This window comes from Toxoplasma gondii, chromosome VIII (assembly GCF_000006565.2).
Source record: "Toxoplasma gondii ME49 chromosome VIII, whole genome shotgun sequence".
In the NCBI taxonomy this organism is placed as follows: Eukaryota; Apicomplexa; class Conoidasida; order Eucoccidiorida; family Sarcocystidae; genus Toxoplasma; species Toxoplasma gondii.
In genome coordinates, this window is record NC_031476.1 from 1,498,208 (window position 1) to 1,521,554 (window position 23,347).

The window sequence follows — 23,347 nt, forward strand, 5'->3', positions numbered from 1 at the left end:
CACCGGACATTTCATCGCGTTTGCTGAGATATGTCTGCTCTTCGCATCTTCAGAAGTGCGCATAGATGTCTACAATTCCATGCTCTTATACGTACTGCTTAAGGTTTTATGCATTTCTTCTCCTGTGGTGCAATTAAATGTGGGAGTCCAAAGCAAACAAAGTCAGTAGCCGAGCCTCAACACTCTACGATTGGTACCTCACAATTTTCTTCCGTGTATAAGCATATGTGTGCGGCAGCGTACGTGACATCTGCCGCTGATGCTGAACGGAATCTGAGAACTCACTGCTTGTAAACGGAGATGCGAATGATGTCTTCTTGCAGGGCTTGGTGCCAGTTTCGTTGAATACGTTAGAGGCAACCGACGAAGTACACGCGTTGGGAACTCTTACGCAGCTTGTGTCGGGATTTCTTGAGGGACTGAAACTGAGGTTACCGCGGCCACAGGTGGAATCGTCTGCCGGTGGGTCACATGGAGTTGCGCGGTTCATGCAGCCGATAGACCTCGCCCGCAGTTCCCATGCCTTCACAAAGTTACCTCAGCTCCTTAGCAAGAGAAGCGACCGGAAGCTGCTTGAAAAAGAAGAAGGGGACAAACGGACAGAAGGCGCTTTCGACCGGACCTCGGGTCTGCAGGCTCTTTCGTGTCCAGAAGGCCTTGAGTAAGTTGGTGCCCGACTTCCGTTGCCTTCTTGCGTTCCCTAAGAACACCGAGCAGCACTTTCATGTGTACTTGACAGGAGTCAAATAAGTCTTAATTCGCGAGATCCTAGCGGGATCCACTTTGGTAGGTGCAAACGCAAACGCCGACAGCGAACAGTAGGAGAACTTTAGTATGGGAGCGGGTATTTCGTCTTCCTCAACATCTCAGACGAATGCATCGCATCTCCAGTGACGAGGGTATATGTAGTGGAATAGTTTCTTCGGCTGGTGGGTGGTAGTGTCCCGTGGTGGTTATCAGTACGAAACAAAGCTGATGGTAGCCGTTGGCACTAACCGCAGAATTCGTTGAAAGATAGGCGTCTGTGTCTCCTGGTGAAATCAATGGAGTCTTACCAGATTGACTCGAGACTAAATTGCGGGTACCATTTGCTTCACGTGATGTGACATGTTTCTACAGCTGGTGGCAAGGAAAGCCAAGTTGTGGCTTTGCCTGCACAGATGATCTCAGAGACTACTGCAACATGAGTCCTACTCTAACAACCGTGGTGGAAAGATTTCACGCTACACCGGCGCAAGCTTGGAAGACGGTAAGAAATTCTGGTCGTACTGCATACGCCTACGCCAGACGAATGTCGATGCATCGCTCGTTTCCGCTCTCACACACCGTGTTCTTCTACGCAGTCCACGTCCTCTCTCAAATTATGTCGCATCGACTACCACATTCGTCGCCGCTAATAAGTATTATGTTTGTCTTCCTTCCCGTCTTCCCTTTAAATGCCTTTGCGGTCTTCCTTTTCTATTTCTCTTTTCCTGATTCACACTGGCTTGGTACTGTCAGTGCTGCAGGAAAATCAATGTCTGATTTCAGTCAGGAAGCCAAGTGGAAATAATACTTGTGCCTATCGCCGATTAGCCGAGGAAGTGCTCGCGTCTTGTGCTTTTTGTTGTTGCGGCGGTGGTCACAGGCTGCCGAGAACTTCTACCTTAAACCTGACTTGAATAGTGTTGGGGGGCTCGCACCTCTGCCCTCTTTCCAGCAGTTTTGGGGGGACTTCGAGAAAAAGGGCTGTACAACCCTGAATTGCGCAGCCGTCAAGCTGGTAGTCTGCTCCCTCCGTCGGAATTTGTCTTTCTACAAGGCCCCAATTCCTGCAACAGAGGAGGAGCTTGCAACGACTCAAGACGCCGTAAGTTGGAAGAGACGGGCAGATCTTCGGCGCATGAAGGCCGAAACAGGAAACCCCCTCCTCAAGAGCAACTTTCATCGTGTTGCCTGAGCACTCCACATTTTGAGTGACCTTGGAGGCGAAAGCATGGTCCATGACTGTGTTCGCTTTCCGTTCACATGCTGAAAAGCCAGCATGTTGTGCTCAAAGACAGTGTAGTGCCGAAGTCTCAGGCACGTACCGAGCAAAAGGTTCAGCTGTGCTTCGGAACCGCGGACAAGAATTGGTCCGAAGTCTTTCTTGCACCAGAAGGCTGTTTTCTGCAAACATTGCGCTGACAATCTCCTGTTGATGATCGACTGTTTGTGCAGATTTTAGACGCAGTTGCAGGCATGGGTCCGAATATAGGAAATGAAACGGTTGCATGTCCTTCAGATGGACCCGTAGATATTCTCCGGCACTATTCGGCCTGCAAAAATCCAACAAGCAGAGGCTGCAGTGGCATGGACAGTTTTCTTAACGACGTCGGCTTGGGGCTGGAGTTCTCAAACTTCGAGAAAGCTATTGGCCTCTCCACGCGAATGAGCCGGGGTATAACCAGTTGCACGTGGAAAACCGCCACGCACTCCTTCTCTGGAGGAGTGTTTCATCCACGCCTAGTGTACTTTGAGATGACGCTAGCGTTTTGCGTGGTGAATAGAGGAGCACGATGCTATGGAAAATCCTTTTCGGTTAGCGCACTGATACTTCTTGGTTTCACTCGAATTATGTTGGGGGTGCCACCGTATATTTCATGCGCGCAGAATCTCCGGGGTACCACTCTAAAGGCAGGATTACGAATAGTGTGTATCGCTTCACTCCAACATACCTTTTCCCGGACCCTTTGCTTGCAGGAAGAGGGGTGTACATTCCCCCTTGCTCGACGTGGCTCTTAGCGTTACAATTCGCCGACCACATCTACATTCAGACCCACGATGGGAAGGGCAACGTGGGTCGGTGTTTCTACAGGCTCCTTGAAATTGCACATTCATTGCAAGGGCACTTCAATTCATCGACCGTCAGCTCCAGTCATGCGTTTGCTTTCCACTCGTCTCTTGGTTACCTGACAACGATGCCCGAGTTTCTGGGCACTGGCATTCAACTGAAGGCGAAGCTTTACCTTCCATACCTCCTCTCCAAACCAGAAGAAGCAGAAATAACCGAATTCGAAAGCCTCTGCCAAAATCATAATCTGGGGTTCAAATTTGTCCACCCGGCTGTTTTCGACCAAAACAAAGGCAGTACTGGTGAGATACAGAGACATTCCTTCCTTTGCGAGCAGCGTCAGCTAAAACCCAAGCATTCTCCCATTTCCAAAAGCGTACTAATGTAGTATAAAAGCCGCATAAGAACTCGACGTGAAGTCGGGATGCGAATACCACTCACCAAGCAATCCTTTGGCAACCCTCCAACCTCGCTGGCGTATCTGGGTTTAGGTCGTACACCACGAAGCGTTGCGGTCTCCGGTACCGAGTCTGCAAGCTAGATACTCATTTCAAGATATAAATACGAACTGAAAGCCCATTCAAGGTACTCACGTCTTTCAGGACTCTAACAGGACTGCTCGATTGACCAGATGCCTGAAAAAGATTGTCGACCGCCGATGTACCAATTTTGTATCTCGCTACACTAGTTAGTACAAATGCTAGGCAGCCCCGAAGTCCGCACTCTCCAGATCTAACGGGCATGACCATAGCTTCTCGCGAGTACCAGCACCAGAAAAAAGCAGAATTGTTGAACAGAGAAGATAGAAAGACCTTCAGTCACTTGTTTCCCTTGCCAAAGAAGAAAGTCAAAGCGTACCGTGGATATCTTCCCTTTTACGTACTCGTCAGCTTGGCTTTTTACACATGGAATTCTGATGCATAGTCTCCTCCGAATTCTTGTTCCCCTTTGATATCCCTTGCAAATCTTCTGTACACGGTCGAGTTCCGGCGTGTGCTTGTTACCCCTTTCTGTACACCTGGACAGCCATGGTCTGGGTTATGTCTACGGTCTCGTTGGGCGTGACCGAGTTGCAGCAGCTCGAAGCTTTCATCAAGGGCATTGACGCCATTCTGGAGCGTGAACAGAGCAAGGCGGGATCGCTTGGTGCTACGCCGCCTCGAACTGTCGCTGAGGAAAGAGATGTTATTCTTCCCCCCCTTCCAGAGAAAACAGCAGCCGGGCAGGGAGGTGCGGTGTCGGGGGAGCCCGGACAAAGCGATTCATCCCGGCCCAAAGCCACCCCGAAAAAGGATATTTCCAAGGTTGCTGGCCACACGCAATGGAAAGATCTACGGTACGAGCAGGAGAAATAGGAAGAATGCGACTTCGTCCCTGTATTATTAAGGTTCTCCATACCGGCCGGTAGAAACACTTGCTGATCACATAAAAAAACCAAGATGCTGCAAGAGAAAACTCTGCCTGTTTAGACGCTGTTTGAAGAAAAGACGGAAATAGGGGTACATGCAAATCTAGAAATTACGTCTAGTATGCACATCGGCATACGTATCTATACATATTCGTCAGCAGGTGTGAACGCCTGCGTTTGTGAATCTATGAATGTAGGTACGTATCTGAGTATGGATGTGAACCTTGGATGCATGTGCATGTCATGCGATCCCGAGTTCAGAGAAACTGACGGCGTGTGTATATGTGCTGATGACTATCAGGACCGTCTTTGGAGGAAGCTCTCAACATTGTGTCCACATTGGCAAAGCGTACAGGTTCCCAGGTATCGCCATCGAGCAGTTTTCTCCGAGACGATTTGCTTACACGGGGATCGGTTTGATCATTCGCATGTGGTGTATTCTGGCAAGTGATTAACATACAGTGGCAATATTTGCCAAAGCAAAAAAACAAGAAAAACGAAATCGATGTAGCCAGAAAGTCCGATGGAACCTTAGTCCCGCGAATGGAAGCAGGACGGTTGTCCTGTCCATTTCGTCTGCGGCAATGGATTACTTCGTATCCCGTTTCTGCGTATCCGAGCTTGCCACATTCAATTGTATTTGCCATGTTATTTGAGCCTTAGCAGAGATGATGCAATTCCGCGAAAGTAGCCGTGGGGGTGCCCTTGCAGGAGTGGCTTTCCAGCTGAGGGTATCGCATCCTCTTCTCGGAGGCGGAGAACTACGGGAAACAGTGTAGTCTTTACAATGAAGAGTCTGGTCGTTTCTTTCCGGCATTTCCTTCTGTGAATATGCAGGCGACATTGCAGCAACAGATACTGACGCCTTCGTGAAATTTCGTGGCCTCTTCGAAGAGGTGATGGGGAAGCCTCAGAATTCAATGGACGTTTTATTAAGTGCTGCATCATCTTCACGGGCTTTACTAGAAGTCTTTGACATGTTCCAAATCGCGGCTCAACTGGACGGTCTGCGGAAAGCTGTTTCATTATCATGCATTCAAGTTAGCAACGTGTGCTTTATTACCTGCCGTAATTTCGCCTCTGTGCCTTTCTTACCTTTCCTGGTTGCCTCACCGAGTTTCACACGATATAATAACCGAGGTCTGCTGCATCTAGCAGAAGTAGAGAAGGCTGTCATCGCGAGATTAACACGAAACCAAGATCGAGATGACCATCTTCCTCTGGTTGGTCAACGGTATATTCCAGTTGCCAGTCTGACTCCACAACAACAGACGATTCTGAGAACCCGATTCTTCGTAGATCTTCCCGACAAGAAGATGAATGCGTTGAAAGATGTCCTCGACTGCACATACGAATCTTTCAACTTCTGGCCCAGACACAGAGGCGTTATTTTCTCAGCGGATCAAACTATGGTGTGCCTCGTGAACTTTTGTGACCACGTCACCATCCTCGCCACAGGTGACGACCAGCAGCAGCTCTGGTAAGCGGATTTGCATCCGAACGCTCCACATCAAGAAACCACAGTAATAAAAGGTCGCTCATTTCTTCGAAAGTTTTCTCTAATTGCTATTATCCCCTAAAAATGTCGCGGCTGTTAGACTGAACGCCCGTCGTTACGGGTTAACGTCTGGAAGTCGATACACATGCGTGTGCGTGAGTGCTTATTTATTTGGACATCATGGAAGTTGTCACTAAGGAACAAGAGATAGGTTGAACATGTAGATGTACATGCGAACCACAGTAGCGCATGTATATATATATATATATATCCAGCTAAGAATCCGCGTATTTTCTCATTTTGCGTCGTGCAGCAACGGAATGACGATGCTTCGAGCGCTGCAAAGCATTCAGGCCACAGTGGCTGCGCTGGAAGATAAAGACGCTCCTGATGGCTTGGTCATCGCTAGACGGGCTGACATTGGTGGCTATGCTGGTCCTAGTCTGAAGAAGAGTGTGTGCCTGGCTACCTCTATCGCCGCCCAAGTACGTCCGAAGAATACTCAGCATCAAGGGCTGTTCTAATCCCTTTCGCAAGACAGCAGAAACACAGTACTAGAGTTCCCCGTTTCCCTGAGAATTGTCCGTTCTGGCAATTCACCTCCACTGTTGTTGGCGCCAAAAGCCCAGGCACTAGTAACTGTTACGATGATGAGAACACAATTTCTTTTTCACGTATAACCTGAGAAACGTGGCACGATGTGTGTGGCGGCTTCCTGCAGCTAAGTGTAACTGGGGTAAAGGCCGCGAGTGACAGTCGAGCGGCAACATGGGCAGCAGATTACCGTGATCGCCTAGAGATCATACACGACTGGACGCCACGTGACGCTCCCACACTACCCGCCACCACATCAGCCCAAAAAGAAACGCCACAGCATTCTGTAGTGGTCTCGAAGATGATCGCCTTTGACCACGAGGTGGAGCTATTGGAGTCTTTCCTGAAAATCCTCACGTGAGCTGGCAATGGATACGTTCCCTGAAGTTTAGCACAAAGCTTGTGTTTCGTCCTCTCACCCTCTGTCCATTCTCCCTTAGCATGCGCCTGTCGCCTCATTGCTCGCAGACGACCTTCTATGATTTGTTATCTCAGTCTTCTTGACCTCTTCTCCCAAGGGCACATACTATTGAGACGTTTAGTTGCGTTTTTTTTTGTATGGCACGTGTATTGTATAATGTTGAGTATAGATCACATACACCACAAGTGCTACATGCTTGCCCGTTGACGTACATTCGCAGCACCTGCCTCTCTCTTCAGTTATGCGCCCGTTGATCAGTATCACCTGGATCCGTGGATAGAAAACGCTCCAAAGACAGCGGGAGGACCAAGAAAACTTCACAGAATCTGTGTAGACTTCTTCCCTAAAAACCGTGCTAGAACACACTTTCATGGCAGTAACCTAATGAAAGGAAGTCGAACTGCATCCGTCAAAAGCGAGCGATACAATGCGATATCCTTGCCCTTTTCCAGAGAAATTGCTGCGGAGGAGTGAAGTGGTCGATGACCCTCGTGAAGCTCAAGACACTATCCCTGAGACGGAAAACACCGCGCTTACCGAATAAAACGGTCTCCCCACAGAAGCAGCTGCGCCTAGACGGACACTACCACCGAAGGCCCCCTTTTGACGAACATTACTCTGACAAACCGCTGGTAGATGCATTAAGGCAAAACAACTGCTCTTGTCTTTGAGTGCTCCCTCTGAATTGGGCATTGGAGCCGAACAAGTCAACAGAGGCACAACTATTCTGAGTTCGGCAAACGTGCCTTCCTGGTCATTTCTAGTATTCTACGTTTCGTTGCAATCGCGGGATGGGGCAACTGAGATTCGAGATTCCTTGGAGGTTCTTGTGCAGTAGTCGGTTCCGACTCTATACTTCTCTGCACACTGGAAAAAGACTCCGTCAGAAGTGTGCGGTATTTTCCCAATGCATGCATTCTCGCTTACGACTACTCAGATCAGCAGCTGAGATCGGACCCCGAATCCGAGTCCCTCCCATCAATTCGAGGTCAGCTGGGAGCAAACTGGCTTCCACACCAACTTCCTGACCGGGCGACAAGTTTTACAACAGAACAGGAAAGAAAGCAGGGGTATGGAAGAGGGGATACACAAGCGTCATTCCTTTCTGGAATACAGGGTTCAACATGACTCGTGAGCCAAATACTTTTTTGTGTCAAAAGGGCAACACCTGGTACCCCGACCAGCACTGCGCCACTGCACCAGAATGTGACTTTGGCGCGTAGAGACACACCCTGCTCTTGGCGATCTCGCCGCCTCAACCTGACCGCTCACCAGCGGCAGGTCGTCTCTGCATTCCCGTGAGCAGATTGAATTGGGCGACTGAGAGACTAGTGTGCTCACACACGGAAACAAATCCGCTGATTCCCCTGCGCGTGCCGTCATTCCTCTCTATGGTGTGTTTTGCCTGATCAGTGCCGACCGTAGAAGCGAACGATCACCTCTAGGTGATCCATAACTTCTTACGGCGGCAGACAGTTGCGATGGGATGGGAGTAGGGTAAAAGCGGCAAAAGATATCATTGCCCTGACACTCTGGCGCATGGTGTCCGTCTCATGGATTCAGGTGCTAATTTTGAACTAGGGCACCCACCAGAGGACATGCGAAAGCCTTGGAGCGCTGACTGCGCGCTTCGAGGTGCTCTGCATGTTGCTGTACCACCACCGTTGCACACTAAGAACATTTTGATACCATCCAGTGATACCGTCGCTACCGTTCCCTTGTCATTTATAAAAACTAGCTCAACAGCATCACCACATCGTCCGTTGTTCGGTACGCGAGCGGCCCTTCACGGATGGCAACAAACGCGCAATCCTGATAATTCAAGCAGATCTGGAAGGCCCGACAATGCCTGCAACACGTTCCACACATGAGTGTCTCGGCAAAGCGGCTGTAGGAGATTGAAACGTGAAGTCGTTTGCTCCATACTTCATGGTATTCTCGCCAGTCGCTCAGGTGATGTCAGCCATTTGCGCTCTCGCTGGAACTGTCAACGGTCCTTACACGGCGTAAATCCTGCCGGACTCCCCGTAACTGATCCACTATCTACACACACTAGTGTCCCGAGACTTACCGTAGCCATAGAAGGTGGCCACCACCGGCCGAAACAGAAAGGAAGGGACAAGCCAGCCTTCTCGGTCCCTTGTTATGCTCCCTCTATACATGTATGGAGTTCCGGATTCGGCGTCCCAGTGGAGCTGCACGTCATGCAGACCACAGGCTCTCATAAAAGCAAATAACGGAATCCCACAAGCCTCCACAAACGTGTAATCAGTGAGGTCCCATCGTCCCTGGCTAAATTAGCCTCGACGTGTTAGGTCAGCGCAGAAGTGATTGATCCCCAGACCGAAACTCGTGTAGGCACGCTTCCAACTTACGTATGCCGTGAGGTGAAAAACGGTTTGCGAGAGCTCTGGCGATGCAGCCTGCTGGACTCCACGCCGGCAAACGTCAAGCTCATCATTTGGCTGATCCGACGCTGCTGACGGTGTCGTTTCCCGTGGCACGAAAAGAAACAACGATACACCTCTTCGCGTTAAAGTCCACATGCCTGGCACACGCAGAACATCCGGAACGCTGATGTAGGAGCAGGGGATCCAGCACCAAACTAGATCATGCAGTTTCGATGTTTGTGTACTCGCTGTTATGGCATGCACCACTTTGTATCTCTCCCTCTTTTTCTGTTTTCTGCGTGTGACTATCACTTTCACTCATGGAGAAAAAAGGGGCCCGAAAGCAACGGGACACTCCGTAGGGACCAACGCAAGGAGCATCGCGAAGCTCAACACAGATACGGTCGAAAAGCCAACCTTTTGTAGCGGTGCGTCACCGTCTTACCCACAGGAGAAACTGCGCATGCTAAAGTTCGCACCCCGATTATCTCTGAAACGAGTTATTTGAATCTATCTCGGATGGCTGTCCAATGAACGCGACAAGAAGAGAAAAACAATTACCAGGTATGCCGTGTCCGGCTATAGCAGTTCCGTCTTTCTTGAAGTGTACGTCAACGAGCTCCTCCTCTTCACTGTCCACAAATCCAAGCCATTTTCGGCGCCGGAGAGTCAGCCTCCAGCAGGGGGTGCCAAGAGGATGGTCGAAGCTGTCATCCTCTCCGTACGCTTCATCTGTCACGCAGGACATGCTGTCGCGGTTTTTAGTGCCTCCTTCTTGGCTGCCCCATCCACCACTCCATCGTTTTGGGAAGTTCCGAAGAAAGCGAAGAAATGCTACTGATCTGTTGTCTCCTCGCCGTACACTAGGCTGTCCTTCACGCCGGCCGCCATACTTCACTATGGGCGAAGCAATTGGCAAGATCTGTTCTTTCGTAGGGGAAGGCCGCATTCTGGGGGGTGCCCTTGCCACGACGGATATTTGTCTGGGGACAGCCGCCGGTGGTGCTCGGCACTTGTAGTTTGGGTCAGAGGTAGCGCTTTCAGACGCTTCAAAGCAGAAGGCTGGGACTGGATGTGTGTTCTTGGTCCGCGGCTGAGAGGGGATTTTTGGTTGAGTAACACCTACATCATGTGTCTTGCCTAGCTTGTGATCACACCATAACGGGGAACAGGGTCGTAAACGGTCCCGGAATGCATGCTTCCAAAAATTCTGCCTTGCCAAGAACGGCCCTTTGGTTTTAAAATGTCCCCGGAAGCGAGAAGGCAAACTCCAGCATGACGCTGACGTATTGCAGTGACTCTGTACATTATCCGGCAAAAGGGCCGCCAGGGTATGAAGTTTCATGCGCAATGCTGCCAACTCGTGGCCGCCACGCATAGGCAGACCGCTGAAACTGCAGAAAAAAGAACCTGGTCTCGTTTTCCCACTAAAAATTCTTGGGGAACGGGCGCACGAGTTGGGAACAGCGACAGAGGGAGAGCCTTCGACGCATCTTCTGCAGAAGGTCGTCCAATCTTGGACGGCCCCATTCTGTATCGAAGCTGCTCCCGCTATGCGCCAGATCAACAGACAAACGATGCAAAAGTACTGCATGATGTACATGCAGCTTCTGGAACCATGAACGGGCATTCGTCAGCCAGTCGAGAGTCAAATGCCGCCAGTCAGTGACTGACGGCTACAGACAGTCGCCGAACAGGTGAAGCGGAAAACCCGTGCATTGAGATGTCTTTAAGATTGGCAAATGGTACGAAGCAACAGTCCAGCAAGCGGTGTATAGCGGTGTAAGCTACAGTCACAGATCGCTACGTCTCCTCGTCTGGCCAAACAATGCTTTCGCCTCCTCATGCCACTTGCGCAGCCCTAGAGGTCATTGTGGGTTGAATTTCGAATGCAGGAGAAACGGCGACACTCAAATCACTTCGGTTGTGCGTGAAACTGTCTTTCTGTGAGTTTGTCTACTCATTTTTTTATCGCGGCCGTCCTGTCGAGCCGGAATTGACAGACGAGCTGACCCCCGCGTCATGAACGCGACTTTTCGTGACGGATGGGTCATCTTGAAGAGATCGAGAAGAGAAATACAAAATGGTGAAATACATGGTGTCCGTGAAATTACTCGCGCTTCTATCAGCGGATTGCTCAAGAATACTTCGGGAAGCATGTAGTAAACGCTGACAAAGAGCCGGGCTTTTACCGACCGGGCAGGCGAGCCATTCACACCGCCAGTTTGGTGGGGGCAGTAGCCACGGTAGAAGACAGCAAATAATAGCCTTTATTGTGTGATGTAAAGCATTTGCAGCGTCTGCGTGAGTGAGGCTGTTGGCCCTAAAGAGGTAATGGAAGCACATGGTTCGAGTGGCCATCCTTTTTAAACACCAATCGAAGAAAGGCTGGCATTTCGAGATGAGTCAGTGGCAGGTATGAGAGCTCGCAGCCTCGTCTAACGGGAATTGAACGTGGTGTCGGATGGCAGTGCTTGTCATAGCCGGGCGATGCTTCAGCGTTAAATTCGATTTTACTGAACTACGTGTGATTAACGGAAGAGTTGTTTGTTGGAGTCCCACATTCCAGCTTTAACATTCAAGAACGGAAAGTGATGCAGCATTCCCAGGTCCGTATGCTGTCCTGTCTGTTGAGCAACCGAAGGCCCTATGGCTGTGATTGCTAACATCGTAACACCTCTCAGCCGCCCCGTTTGTGACCGGTACGTCCCGTGAAGCGCTTGAGCACATGGTATAGGCACTTGTTCCCCCCCCCTGTGGCAGTCACAGATGACAGATTCCCAGCCTTTTCACTTCTAGGCCTTCATTGGCTAGAATCAAGGGTCGCTATTAATGTACACATAGTTCTTCTTATGAAGGGGTGTAAAACGCTGGGAGCGAAACGCGTAAGAACAAGATACCTTTAAATTTATTCGAAATATAGCGTCGTTGCAAGCACTGCACCACAATGAGCAAAAGGCCACTTTCATCTCGCTGCGGTCCCTGTTTTTTTGTTATACTTTTTTTTGTGACCGAAACGGCAACTGGACGCATTAGGTGCTTCTTTGAGAGTCCTGCTTCGCACAGACGTCCACTTAATCGATTTGCCTTTCTTTGTTACCCAAGCATCTGTGGACGCGCACAATAGCTCCGAATCAAGACAATGGCAAACAAATATATGGCTCAGTAGAATCGGTCGTTACTCAGCAAGGCGCGGCGACCACTTCCTTCGTTCTGTATCATCACCCGAGGCAGTATATATAACACACACCCACATAACTCGAAGCTTATAATAGTGGAAGAGCCATTGTTCAGCTGCTCCGGATACTGAATCAAGGTAGAAGTGGACAATGGGAGTTGGTTTCGGAGGCAGCATATACCTTTCGTCAGTATTGAACGGGACGATACGTGTGCACAGCTCACCGAAAACGGCGTACCTCTGTCCTTGCTCGGAATTTTCATCACCGACGAACGGTTTGAAGAAACCCAACGCAGTGGGAAATAATTATATGGCAACAGGAGATTTCCTTACGCTTATGCGTAGAGTCGATATCCTGCACCTAAACAGGGATGCCAGACTCTTGAAGGTTAGCCAATCGTACCTCTGAAAGGTCGGGATACTCTCGTTGCCACCGACACACAAGCCCCTTGTTGGACACTTTTGCCCGTCAGCCGTTCATTCACGTGCTAGTGATTCCCGTTAGTGCAGTTCTATTACGTTGTCAGTGGAAGTTGCGTCTGAGCCCCCTATCTGACACGCGTTATCTCCCAGAATCCCAAGACGTACAGCAAAGCTTGGGTATGACATACACAGAGCTTCTGAAGGATTTGCTACCGGCCGTTAACCTCCTCTTGACCGGAGCTTTCGTCTGATTTAACAAGGTCGAAAGGAACTGCTCAATTTGGATTCCTTTGTTTGCAGCTGAAGCATGGGGACAAAGTCCACCTTTCGGCTTGTCGACAATGCCCCCACCTCGCAATGAGCGTGAGGTCGGGAGGGTTTCGTGTAACTTCTTGTTAAGCAAACTCTCTGGTTCACTGCTAGTATTTTGGTTGTCATTCAGTAGAGTAGCTACAATTAATATGCATCAGGCGTCCAACTGCTGCACCATGAACACGCGGCGTTACCTTCAGTTGTGCAATCCGCGATCAGCGTTTTATGTGTTGCGTGAAACGATCAGAAGTGGTGATGATGGGTGGACAACGTTTTGCTGGATGCCCCATCTCAGTACGGCGGCCATTTGTAAAGCGCCGCATGCCAAGGATGGACACTGCCATTTGTGCGTCTGTCATATCAAAGTTGTTCGTCGTATACCTGAGTAGGTATGCATGAAACGGCAATCCGACGACTCTTTTAAGTGTCGGGCTCTTCAGGGGATTCAATTTCTGGCTAATCAAGTCTCGGAAACATCACCGCCGGTTCTGGGCTAACCTGACCCGGAAGACATTCCCGTAGAGGTGCAACTGAGCGCTGAATTAATGATGCAAGCGTGCCTGATGCTGAAACAGCCCGTAAAGTGGCATGCGGCATTTTGCCGTAAAGATGAGGGACTCATAGGTACGAGGAGATAGCACCTGAAATGCCTAACCGGTCCCGTCTCTGCACATGCTTATATGGGAAGTGACGCACCGTCCTGTTGTTCACCCCAGTAAGCCGCGTGAACAGCTTCTTGCTTGTGGGAGAATCCGGCCACAGCACACCCGGGGCCGCACCGTTTGGCCACCCTACTATTCGCGCGGATAACTGCATGTCCTAGTCTGGATTTGTGGCCAAGTGTGACTCTCACAACTCTATATTCGTTCGCCTCCTGACGGGGACTAATGTGCAAGGATGTTGTTCTGGTTATCATTTGTCAAGACTAATGGCGACTGAGTGTATGCATTTACTCGCCTACCGTGTGCTTCAATCGGACTCCAACGTATGCCAACACCTGACTGCTGTTTGATTAGCGTCTATCTTCATTGATAATTCTGGCTGTGGCGCTGTGAGCAGACCCCGGCTCTTCCATAATGGGAACTGAACCTCTATGGCCATATGGCATTTGTGAGCGGACGTTTCTCTGAAAATATGATCTACCACTTGCGTGCCCTCTAAAGGCGCGAGGGAAGATGGCATCAAACAAACGCAGTACGTGAGGTCATGATCGAATCATTAGCTTCCCGATAGCTGCACCTCTAATCTGTGATGCATGTCATAAGCATGCACGGATGGCAGCTTTCAGCCGTTTGTACCCAAGGCATTACCTGAGGTGCAGCTGTTCAAGGTTACTAGCGCGAGGCAGTGTACCAGGAATAGACGCACATGTGTATGACCAGTTATCTTTACCGTCCATGCTGGACCTAACCCTGACTCGCAGTAATGAAGTATCATCGCTGGCTGGCTTTGAGGCACATCCGCACATAACGGCGTAAGCAGTTGCGGAAGGGCACGGATCCAGTTCGAGTGGGAAGCCTCAGCCTTCTCAGAAGAAGCGACTGACAAAATCAGTTCGTGAGTTCGCTGTGAAGACACCGTCGCGTTCTGGGAGCGTTTACGTGGAAGGAAAAAAACATTCAACCAGCCTGTGCATAACCCGTTTCGCTTCCAACAAGCCAGGCCCCCACGTCAGCACGCTCCAGATGTTACAACGAACAAATGTAGCACGTGAATCTTCAAGGTGTCACAGCACACTCCATGGTGGCGGCGACAATCCCGTCCCTTTTTTACATAAACGCCGGTGTTCAACGGCCCTCCCAACAGTGCACAATAAGAAAAAACAGCGCCAGGGTCAACGAAGCCAATCGAGGTCCTGGAAAATGCGTTTGTCTTCCCGCTTTCCACATGCGCACGGCTGACGCTTCACGCACGGATATTAATTGCCCTGTCCGTTTTCCTAGTTGATATTGACTTGGGTCTGTTGTCCCGGAGCAAGAGGGGTGACAGAGACCTGCACGAATGGTCCTTCGCCACCAGCCTGGTGATGCGGCGCCTGCTGACCTTGATTATCCTCGGGGCCACGCGCCGGAGAAGCAGGCGCGGATCCAACGGCAGCGCCGGCACTGACGGGAGTCATGGCGCCGCTCGAGTGCTGGTCAGATCGAAGGGCGGTGGGAATGTGTTCCTTGGACCAGCCTTCCCAGCCAGCCGGGGGCGCAGCTCCGTCCCATCCCTGTGGCACGGGCATTGTCGGGTATCCCTGTTGCGCCATAACTTCGACCGTGCCCTGCATGGTTCCGAGCTGTGATCACACAAGCACATACAAGGCAAACACATTTGGTGAATGCCGCCCACATCTCCGTTGTAGAGCGCCTTCGTGGAGCGAACACGTTTGGGAGGCTGTGGCGCAGACGCTCGCCGAGTGCTAGCAGGCGACGAGAACAAGTGAATCATTGTGCATCTGACTGCGTTGCGCATGCGAGTTGCTTGCTATCTCAAAAGGACTCACCTCAATGGGCTGCTGTTCACGTCGTGGCATACAGCAGGCAGACAACGAATAGCAAGGGTGGCCTGGTGTAACAATGCCTTCGACGCCTTCCTGGGTGCCCTGGTAGTACAAAGGTAGGAGCTTGGGGTTGCCCATAGCTTCCTTGGGAACGGGGTGCTCGATGGTGCGCTGCACGTGCACAGGGACAGGTACCTCCTTGTATCGGGGCTCGATCTTGGGGCAGAGGTACTCCTGGACAATCTGGAGTTCGACAGGGACCGGAACGTTACGGTCGACGATCTTCTCAACGGGAATCGGGCGGTAGTGAGTCATCGGCACTTCGACGGGCTTGGGAATGTGGCGATACTGAGGGGTCATGACATTGCGGTAAGTGTGCTGGATGTGGGGAACTTCAACGACCTTCTCCACATCGACGACCTTCTCCACGACCACTGGCTTGGGGACCTCCACCACCTCTTCCTCCTGGAGAATCTCGACCGCCTCCAGCGGCTTCTCAACAACAACATCGCGGTAGTCCACCTGGCTGATCTCCACAATCTTCTCCTTCACCACCTTGCGCGGGACGGGGATAACGCGCTCTTGCACGACAACGCGGGGCACTTCAATGATCTTTTCTTGGTAGACATACTGAGGAACTTCGACGATCTTGTCGACAACCTGTCACGTCACGATCCAGACAGAGGGGGCCACAATGCATTCGCTGCAAATATTGTACTCTTTAGAAATTCGACAACAAAAATGTGGTTTCAGGTGGCGTTTCGTGTGGCTGTATGTATGGTCGTTTGGGGCTAGCATACAGTAGTGTGTGTGTTGATTCGAAGGCGGATGGTAACTTCGCGTATCCTAGCTGGTGGGCGTCAAGATTGAAGCGAACGTGGTGCCCGCAGATTGGAAATACTTACCTTAACTTGCGGCACCTCAATAATTTTCTGCTGGTAGACGGGCTTATGGACGTGCTTCACGCGTTCCTGAATGATGGGCTTGGCGACGTGAGTCACCTTCTCGTGCACGACGTGCTGCGGCACCTCAACAATTCTGTCGACATACTGCACTTGGGGAACTTCAATCACGCGTTCCTGGATTTCCTCCTTCAAGACCTCGACAACGCGTTCCTAAAGAACAGCAAATGATATTCGAACACTTTCTTTTCAGACCGCCACGTGTACGTAGCCAGGGTTCACGGCGTCCGCCTCCACGTCGAGCACGACGGTGGCTGATGCCCCCAAAACGGGTCTCTTTTCAGACATGCTTGTACGCCTTGGATACACGAAAAACAAATATAAAGAGTAATCGATGAATTTCTGCACTGTATCGGCGCAACTGCAATAACGAGCGCCTTCGCAGGAAGTTCTTCGGCCTCTACGCAACCAGCTACGTTCTTCCGCCCGCGCAGTCTGTGAGCGTTTTGTTGGATAGTCGAGATATCTCTTCCTTTTTCGGGCTGTCTGCCAAGAAATCTCACCTGGACAAGGGGCTCGAGAATACGGGCTTCACCTTGAGTGGCAACAACTCCAGAAACGAGGCGGCTTCCAGGGACTTGAGTCGGTTGCGCAGCGCCGGGCTCGCCCTCACCACAGGGAGCGCACGGCTGGCAGCACTCAGAAAACATGGTGAGAAAGGAGGGAACAACTTTGTCTAAACAAACAGCCTCTTTGAGGTCGAGTGCCAAGCGCACTTCTGTCACCTGTTTCTGGAGCTGTGGTGTTCGCCGCGAGAAATCCTTTCCACACGCGGACGAGGTGTTTGCACAACCCACGGACAAAGCGCGGCAGATCTCAGGGGCAGGACAGGTTGCGCGTCCACTTGCAGAAGGTTCGCGCAAAAGAGAGGCCCCGCGCGACAGTGGAAGAAAGACAGTGGTAAAAAATCGACGAGTTCGGTTCCTTGGATCCACAATAAAACTTTAGCAATACGAGAAGAACTCAGATAAATTTACACGGAGAGACGACGCGTGCTGCGAGTGCCAAGCTAGACTGTGTCAAGAGGCCATAATTTCTACACGGCATTCGGCGGGAAGACCGGCACAACCCGGAAGGCAAACAGCTCTTGAGACCTAGCGCGGCAGGGCTCACGCGAAAAGAGAAACAGCGCCAGCAGGCAGCCTGCAGACGCCGCTTGTCCAGCCGGTCTCGCTCAAGGGTCATAGCGCTTGTCCACGGACACGGCGCGGACCCGCGCTTCTGCGCGGACGCCTTTCTAAATGGCTCGCCTCCATAAGCTCGATGGCGCACAACGGCTGTGACTTATCCGTCCTAAGAAGGACACAGTCGCGAATGGCGGTGGCGACGCTGGCATTCCTGGTTTACGTCTGCGCGAGTAGAAAACCGGAGAGGTCAGCTCGGGCACGGGACGATATCGACGGACTGGGTGTCCTGTGACGACATGTGCCGCGTTGGTTGCTGGCTGGCGATGTGCCTGTTTCGAACGCGTTGAGCGATTCGAGAAGACGACTCGGGTGCCGAAGCATGGTGCCGTCCTCTCGTGATGTGTTACGTCGCGGCGCGCGAGAAGACCATTCGCGATTTTGGTCGTCGCCTCTTGCACGCGCTGTCTGCGGCACGTCTCTTACTCAAGGCATCGGCCTCGAAGCTTGGCTGTTCATCGCTGGCAGCTAGGCAGACGTGTTGTCCTCAGAAATCTTTTTGTGTTGCGATTTCTAAGGCGCCCTTCACCGTCTTCTTTTTTAGTTGGAATTTCTCGTGCGGCGTTCCTCTCAGACCTTCAGTCAAAATATCCGTCTTTCTCAAATGCAGTTTAAACGCAGCCTCGCCTGACGAGAGACTCTGGCAACCGTCCCCTGTCCATTGTGGAGCCGTTCCTAAGCAGCAACTTTTTGAGACTCGACACTGGCTGAACGAAGCACATTCCTCCTTACTGACCGAACTCCCGCGTGTACTTTTGCCTTTGCGTTTCGGGTGGAGTTCCCTTTCTCCCGCCAGGACTTACTGATCAGAAAGCGGTTTTTTTGTTGTTCTTGCAAAAGTTCTCGTGGCTCGACCGCGGGCCGGACTAGGGGCCAGCGCGATTCTGATTTGCACCCGGTCGCCCTCTGCGTGTGTGCCGAGAACCTCTCGGATACTTCCACCTAACTCCAAAGACTAGTCTTCCTGTTTGTTGTCAGAATGTTTAAGGACTGCGCCGATCCTTGCAGCGATTGCTGCCAGCCTGCTGAACAGCAGCGCGGCCAGGCCACCCTTCCCTCGCACGTGGTCCTACCTCAGACGTCCGACAGCCCGGCCATCCACGTGACTGCCGAAGCTTCTCAGCGACTCAGCTCGCCCAGAGCTCTGCAACAGCTCCACGGCACCCAGGAATCTGTCCGATCTGTCACTCTTGAAGAGCGCGCTGATCGGTCACGAACCGTCCCCATCGGTGAAGAGACTGAGAGACAATGGGTAAGAGAGACGACCACAGGCTCTACCGCTATGTTGCGGCCATGATGGAAGTTGGTGCTCTGCGCTCGAATTCCAACGTTTTGAGGTAGAAGCCGTGGTGACGCGTAGATTGCAAGCAGTACTGTTGCACGGTCTTCAGACTGGTAGTTGCGATGCCTGAGTCTAGACAGCGTCGGGTTCGCGAATATGACATGTGTGTACTAGCCCTGAAGTAACCGCGAAACACTACTGCGACGACGCCTTGGAGCGAAAATGATACCAATAGCATGAGGGGAGTTTCTGTTGAAAGTCTCGCTTCTCTCTTCCCGTATAGATGACATGTAAACAATTTTGAAGGCTGAGGGCGCCGCAGCACGGTTCGGGGCCTGATGAGGGCTCGTGAGGGATGTAAGACCACCGCGAGTATGTACACAAAGTTCTTTCTGTTCTGTCTTCCCATTCTGTTCATCAGGTTGCCATCACTGCATACCAGCCTATTGACACCGTGACGAAGACGGTCGAGGTGCCGGTTGTGCGCACTGTGGAGACCTACGTCCCTAAGGTCGTCGTCGAAGAGAAGATCGTCGAGGTGCCCAAATATATCCCCGAATACGTTGAGAAGGTAAGACAGGTGGCGCCGTTCTATACTTTCAACCGTCCGTGGACGAGATGACATTACGTGGCTGCGGGATCACTGTGCTTCTCCGAGGGTGCTGATGTTTTCGCAGGTGGTTGAGGTACCTGAGGTTCAGTACGTCGACAAAATCGTCGAGGTTCCCGAGTACCAGTACGAGTACAAGTATGTCCCTAAGATTGAGACCAAGGAAAACATTATCCAGCGCCCGAAGTATGAGACCAAGTACATCGAGAAGGTCGTTGAGGTCGCCCAGGTCAAGGAAGTCGTCCGCTACCAGGATGTCGAGGAAGTGGAGGAAATTATTCGGTAGGTTCCACTTGCACTGTTGCGTCATTGAACTAGAAGCAGTGCCTAGTGCTTCAAATTCTAGTGGACTCTGGATTAGTGGTGTAAACTGGCTTTTTAGGGCGCAGACTGGGGTGGCAGCGGCGTCGGTTCCCCATTGACCTGGTGTGAGTTGTGCTGGTGGTGTCGTCCCGTTCAGCTACGTGCCCAAGGACTCTGTTGTTCCTGAGGAATGGAAGCGCATCCAAGAGGAGCAGGACAAGCGTGAGGCAGAGTTGAAGGAAAAGGAGGCGAAGGAGGAGGAAGAGCTCAAAGGCCTCCTGGAAGAGGAGCGCAAGCTACACGAGGAGAGAGTCCGCGAGCAGATCAAGGTCCAGCAGCAGATCATCCAGCAGCAACTTTCTGCCCGCGCCGAGCAGGAACGCTTGCTCAAGGAGAGGCGCGAGGCCGAGATGGTCCACTTCCCCGCTGTCGAAGGTGCCCCTCCTGTGAGTCATAACGCAGTTAACCAGACACGTAGTGACCTGGGTTTCTACCGCACTGAAAAAGGCGCCAACCGCTACACCTATATTGGACGTTCAGTACGATGAAGCCCAGACTCGCATTCCGATGCTGTCGGGCTCTCACATGTGCGACAATTGGCGGGTGACGATTATACTCCCGTCGTTTTGTGTCGGGTGCGGCTTTTTCTGTTTTCAGCTTCCCACGATCCCCAAGGTGGAGCAGGTCTTCAAGCCTAAGGTCATCAAACAGGTGGAGATTCAGAAGCACGTGCCGATCTCCGTCGACGTCCCTGTGCCCTACATGGTCCCGAAGCCCGTTGTTGTGTCCGTCCAGGTGCCCGTGCTGAAGTTCCGTGACCACTTCGTGCCTGTTCCGGTTCGCCGCCGCGTCGTGCCTCGCATCCGCTGGACAAACGAAGTGTATGAGGTCGAGTGCATCAAGGAGAAACCATTCTTGCAGGTGCAAGACGTGATCAAGCCAGTTCCTTGCGACGTCGAGATCCGTGTCCACGAGTTTGTCGAGCGAGCAGCCCCGATCAACCCCGCAGAGCTGTCTCAGGCAGACATCCACGCCATGTGGATGCGCGTCAACGCCGACCTGGCGGAGAAGCGCAAGCAAGAGCTGGGCGATAAGTACCCGTACGTCAAGCACCCGGCTGGAACCGTCTTCGGCGAGCCCGGATGCAGCGAGGAAGAGGGCGAAGTCGAAAGCGCTCAGGCCGAAGAAGGCGGCCAACCGGCTGGCGCCGAACCACTTGCGCTCCACCCGGGTCACCCGCTCAACATGACCTACCTCCAGAACGAGTGGATCAAGAAGAGCACTGTTACCACCCACGAGATGTACACTCCTGAGTGGTTCGAGGCCCACCAGAAGGCCCTGTTCAACTTGACGATGCAGCAGCCGACTCAGGTGCAGCTGAGCGCAGAGCAGGCAGCCAAGCTTCAGCAACAGGAGGCCCAGTTCGGTGACGCGCCGTGGATCGAAGAGGCACATGCTGGAGTACCGATGAAGCCCGCAGCGCCAGAACCGGAAGCTGCCCAGTGCTGCGTCATGTGCGCGGTCTGCGGCGGTGATGGTGTGTGCCGATGCCAGTGCTAAGCGCCACAGGGTATCGCAAAAAATTGTACAAGTATACCACGCTGAAGGCCTTGTGCGACGGGAATTTCTGGAATCTGACCTCGGTCTACGGGATGACAAGGGAGCCGCACCACTGTAACAGGTGGATGCACCTCAGCCTGGCACGGGAATTTCAAGTTTTATAGTCGTTTCTTTTTCGTGATCTGAACCATACTTGTGCCTGCTTGGAGATGTGTCTCAACGTCGAACGTGGGAAACACGCGACGTGGACGGCGCGGAAGCACGTGCCGCGTGGGTGCAGTCCTACGCAGGCGGGAAGTGAAAGAGAATACGCGAAGTTTAGGGCGGGCCAGGCAGCTGTTTATTTTTGTTTTTCTCGATTTTGGCGTGATGAAACGTATTCACACCCGTGTCCTGTAGCGGGGGTTCTTTGTCACGCGTTTCGAGTGCCCTCGGACTTGAAGTTTGTGCGTATCCGCTGCCAGGCGACGTGCGCAAATTCACCTCACTTTACATGCCATATGCTCAAATTTTACAACCAAACAGAAGCGACCAAACGCTGGGCTGAGGCGAGAGAAGCCAGTGTGTGCGGCGCCGTTCTCACTGGAGACGGCGTATGCGCATCGTAAGTGCTAAAACTCCGCTGATCTCGGTTCCCTGGGAAGGGACAAGACAAAGGAAGCAATTCGATTCTAGATATACTCGCGCATATTCAGCATTTAGCTCAAATGGTGCCAAGCAAAAGCAGCTGAGACATGGGGAAACTGACATCGGAAGTTTCCTCGTACAGGCAACCGGCACGGGGAAAATTTCTCCAGTGTTCACAGAAAGCAGAGCTCCATAGAAGGTTTCTGCATTGTAGAGTAAAAGTGCAAACGCATCGAGAAATCTAGATCTTCCACACATCATATCAGAGCCATTTTCGGTGATGACGCGTCAGAAGGATCATTTGATGTTTTGTTTGAGATGCACTGTAGCTCGTTGTTTGCTGCGGTACGCTTGCTCTGGTGCAGTCGAAGCGGTGTGGTGATCCATCTGAAGCTGTGCCAAAGGATAGTTTCATACACGTACAGTGCAACCGTACGAGTGCCTCAGGTACACTCGAGATGGGCCTCTGCAGCCGCTGTATCTTCAGAAGACCTACGGCTATGAACATGCTGTCGCTAAGGCTACGTATAAGTCAACGATATTCGTGAGTGATGGCAAACGGGGACTCAGTGTCCCAAACCATATCAGCGGTACTAGGCATCACGCCAGCATGGGCAACCGCAACCACAGTCTGTCGATGCTCGGATGAAGCTCACGGCGCTTATCATCAATCGACTGTAACAGCTCAGGTGCGTTGCTCAGGAAGTCAATTGTTTCCCGGGTAAGCTATCTTCCATCGCTTCTAGTTCACAAATGCCGCCGACAGAACTACCCGATCGACGAAAAAGATCAACAGGCACTCCAGAAAAGGTTGTGAACCAGGTTCCAGTCGATTGGTGAGAAGCATGGTGAGTTTTATCCGCGTATCGACAGACTGTGGTTTCGGTTGCCCATGCTGGCGTGATGCCTAGTATTGTATTGCTGATATGGTTCGGGAAATTGAGTCCCCGTTCTCCACTCACGAATATCCTTTATGATTTCTGGTGCGGTGGTATACGAGTGTATACATACGCATATTTATTTGCACCAGCGTACGCTAATAAGCAACGTCAGGGGTGATTAGCAGTTGAAACAGTTTGGAATTTTGTGTTCCCTAACATTTCTGGACAGCAGCACCATTTCCGTGCTCTATGTTGGGACTTTTGTCTGAAGAGGGCAAAATTTGCCTTTGAGCTTCTAACCGCCTCATCTTTTGAAGTATTTATCTTATCAGGCAATGTTTGCTCCATTTATTTGTATTGTAGAGTTTGACCAAGTAGATTCCTATACGAAGAACTGCATGTGGTGCTGATTTT

The 23,347-nt window shown here is 51.6% G+C and overlaps 5 protein-coding genes across 5 annotated transcripts; 3 read left to right on the plus strand and 2 right to left on the minus strand.

Moving 5' to 3' along the window:
* Positions 1-1,183: 1,183 nt before the first annotated feature.
* Positions 1,184-4,167, plus strand: TGME49_231610 (ATP:guanido phosphotransferase, C-terminal catalytic domain-containing protein; the record flags this gene model as incomplete). The annotated part of the gene is made up of 5 exons (XM_002368001.1): positions 1,184-1,249; positions 1,628-1,849; positions 2,200-2,419; positions 2,722-3,114; positions 3,839-4,167. The coding sequence occupies 5 exons, from the start codon at positions 1,184-1,186 to the stop codon at positions 4,165-4,167; spliced, it is 1,230 nt and encodes a 409-aa protein (XP_002368042.1).
* A 952-nt stretch (positions 4,168-5,119) lies between these two features.
* Positions 5,120-6,794, plus strand: TGME49_231620 (hypothetical protein; the record flags this gene model as incomplete). Its single annotated transcript, XM_002368002.1, has 3 exons — positions 5,120-5,700; positions 6,032-6,203; positions 6,753-6,794. 3 exons carry the CDS (start codon positions 5,120-5,122, stop codon positions 6,792-6,794), a joined length of 795 nt encoding a protein of 264 aa, XP_002368043.1.
* A 1,759-nt stretch (positions 6,795-8,553) lies between these two features.
* TGME49_231625 (hypothetical protein) lies at positions 8,554-11,096 on the minus strand (the record flags this gene model as incomplete). The annotated part of the gene is made up of 4 exons (XM_018780302.1): positions 9,685-11,096; positions 9,109-9,281; positions 8,805-8,928; positions 8,554-8,582 (listed from the first exon to the last, which is right to left on the minus strand). The coding sequence occupies exons 1-4, from the start codon at positions 10,751-10,753 to the stop codon at positions 8,554-8,556; spliced, it is 1,395 nt and encodes a 464-aa protein (XP_018636840.1). The 5' UTR covers positions 10,754-11,096.
* Positions 11,097-14,565: 3,469 nt separating this feature from the next.
* On the minus strand, positions 14,566-17,504 carry ALV4 (alveolin domain containing intermediate filament IMC4). The gene is made up of 4 exons (XM_002368003.1): positions 16,990-17,504; positions 16,430-16,639; positions 15,528-16,184; positions 14,566-15,320 (listed from the first exon to the last, which is right to left on the minus strand). The coding sequence occupies exons 1-4, from the start codon at positions 17,134-17,136 to the stop codon at positions 14,976-14,978; spliced, it is 1,359 nt and encodes a 452-aa protein (XP_002368044.1). The 5' UTR covers positions 17,137-17,504; the 3' UTR covers positions 14,566-14,975.
* A 401-nt stretch (positions 17,505-17,905) lies between these two features.
* Positions 17,906-21,952, plus strand: ALV1 (alveolin domain containing intermediate filament IMC1). Its single transcript, XM_002368004.1, has 5 exons — positions 17,906-18,922; positions 19,374-19,523; positions 19,630-19,844; positions 20,023-20,311; positions 20,523-21,952. Exons 1-5 carry the CDS (start codon positions 18,650-18,652, stop codon positions 21,423-21,425), a joined length of 1,830 nt encoding a protein of 609 aa, XP_002368045.1. The 5' UTR covers positions 17,906-18,649; the 3' UTR covers positions 21,426-21,952.
* The last annotated feature ends 1,395 nt before the right edge of the window (positions 21,953-23,347 follow it).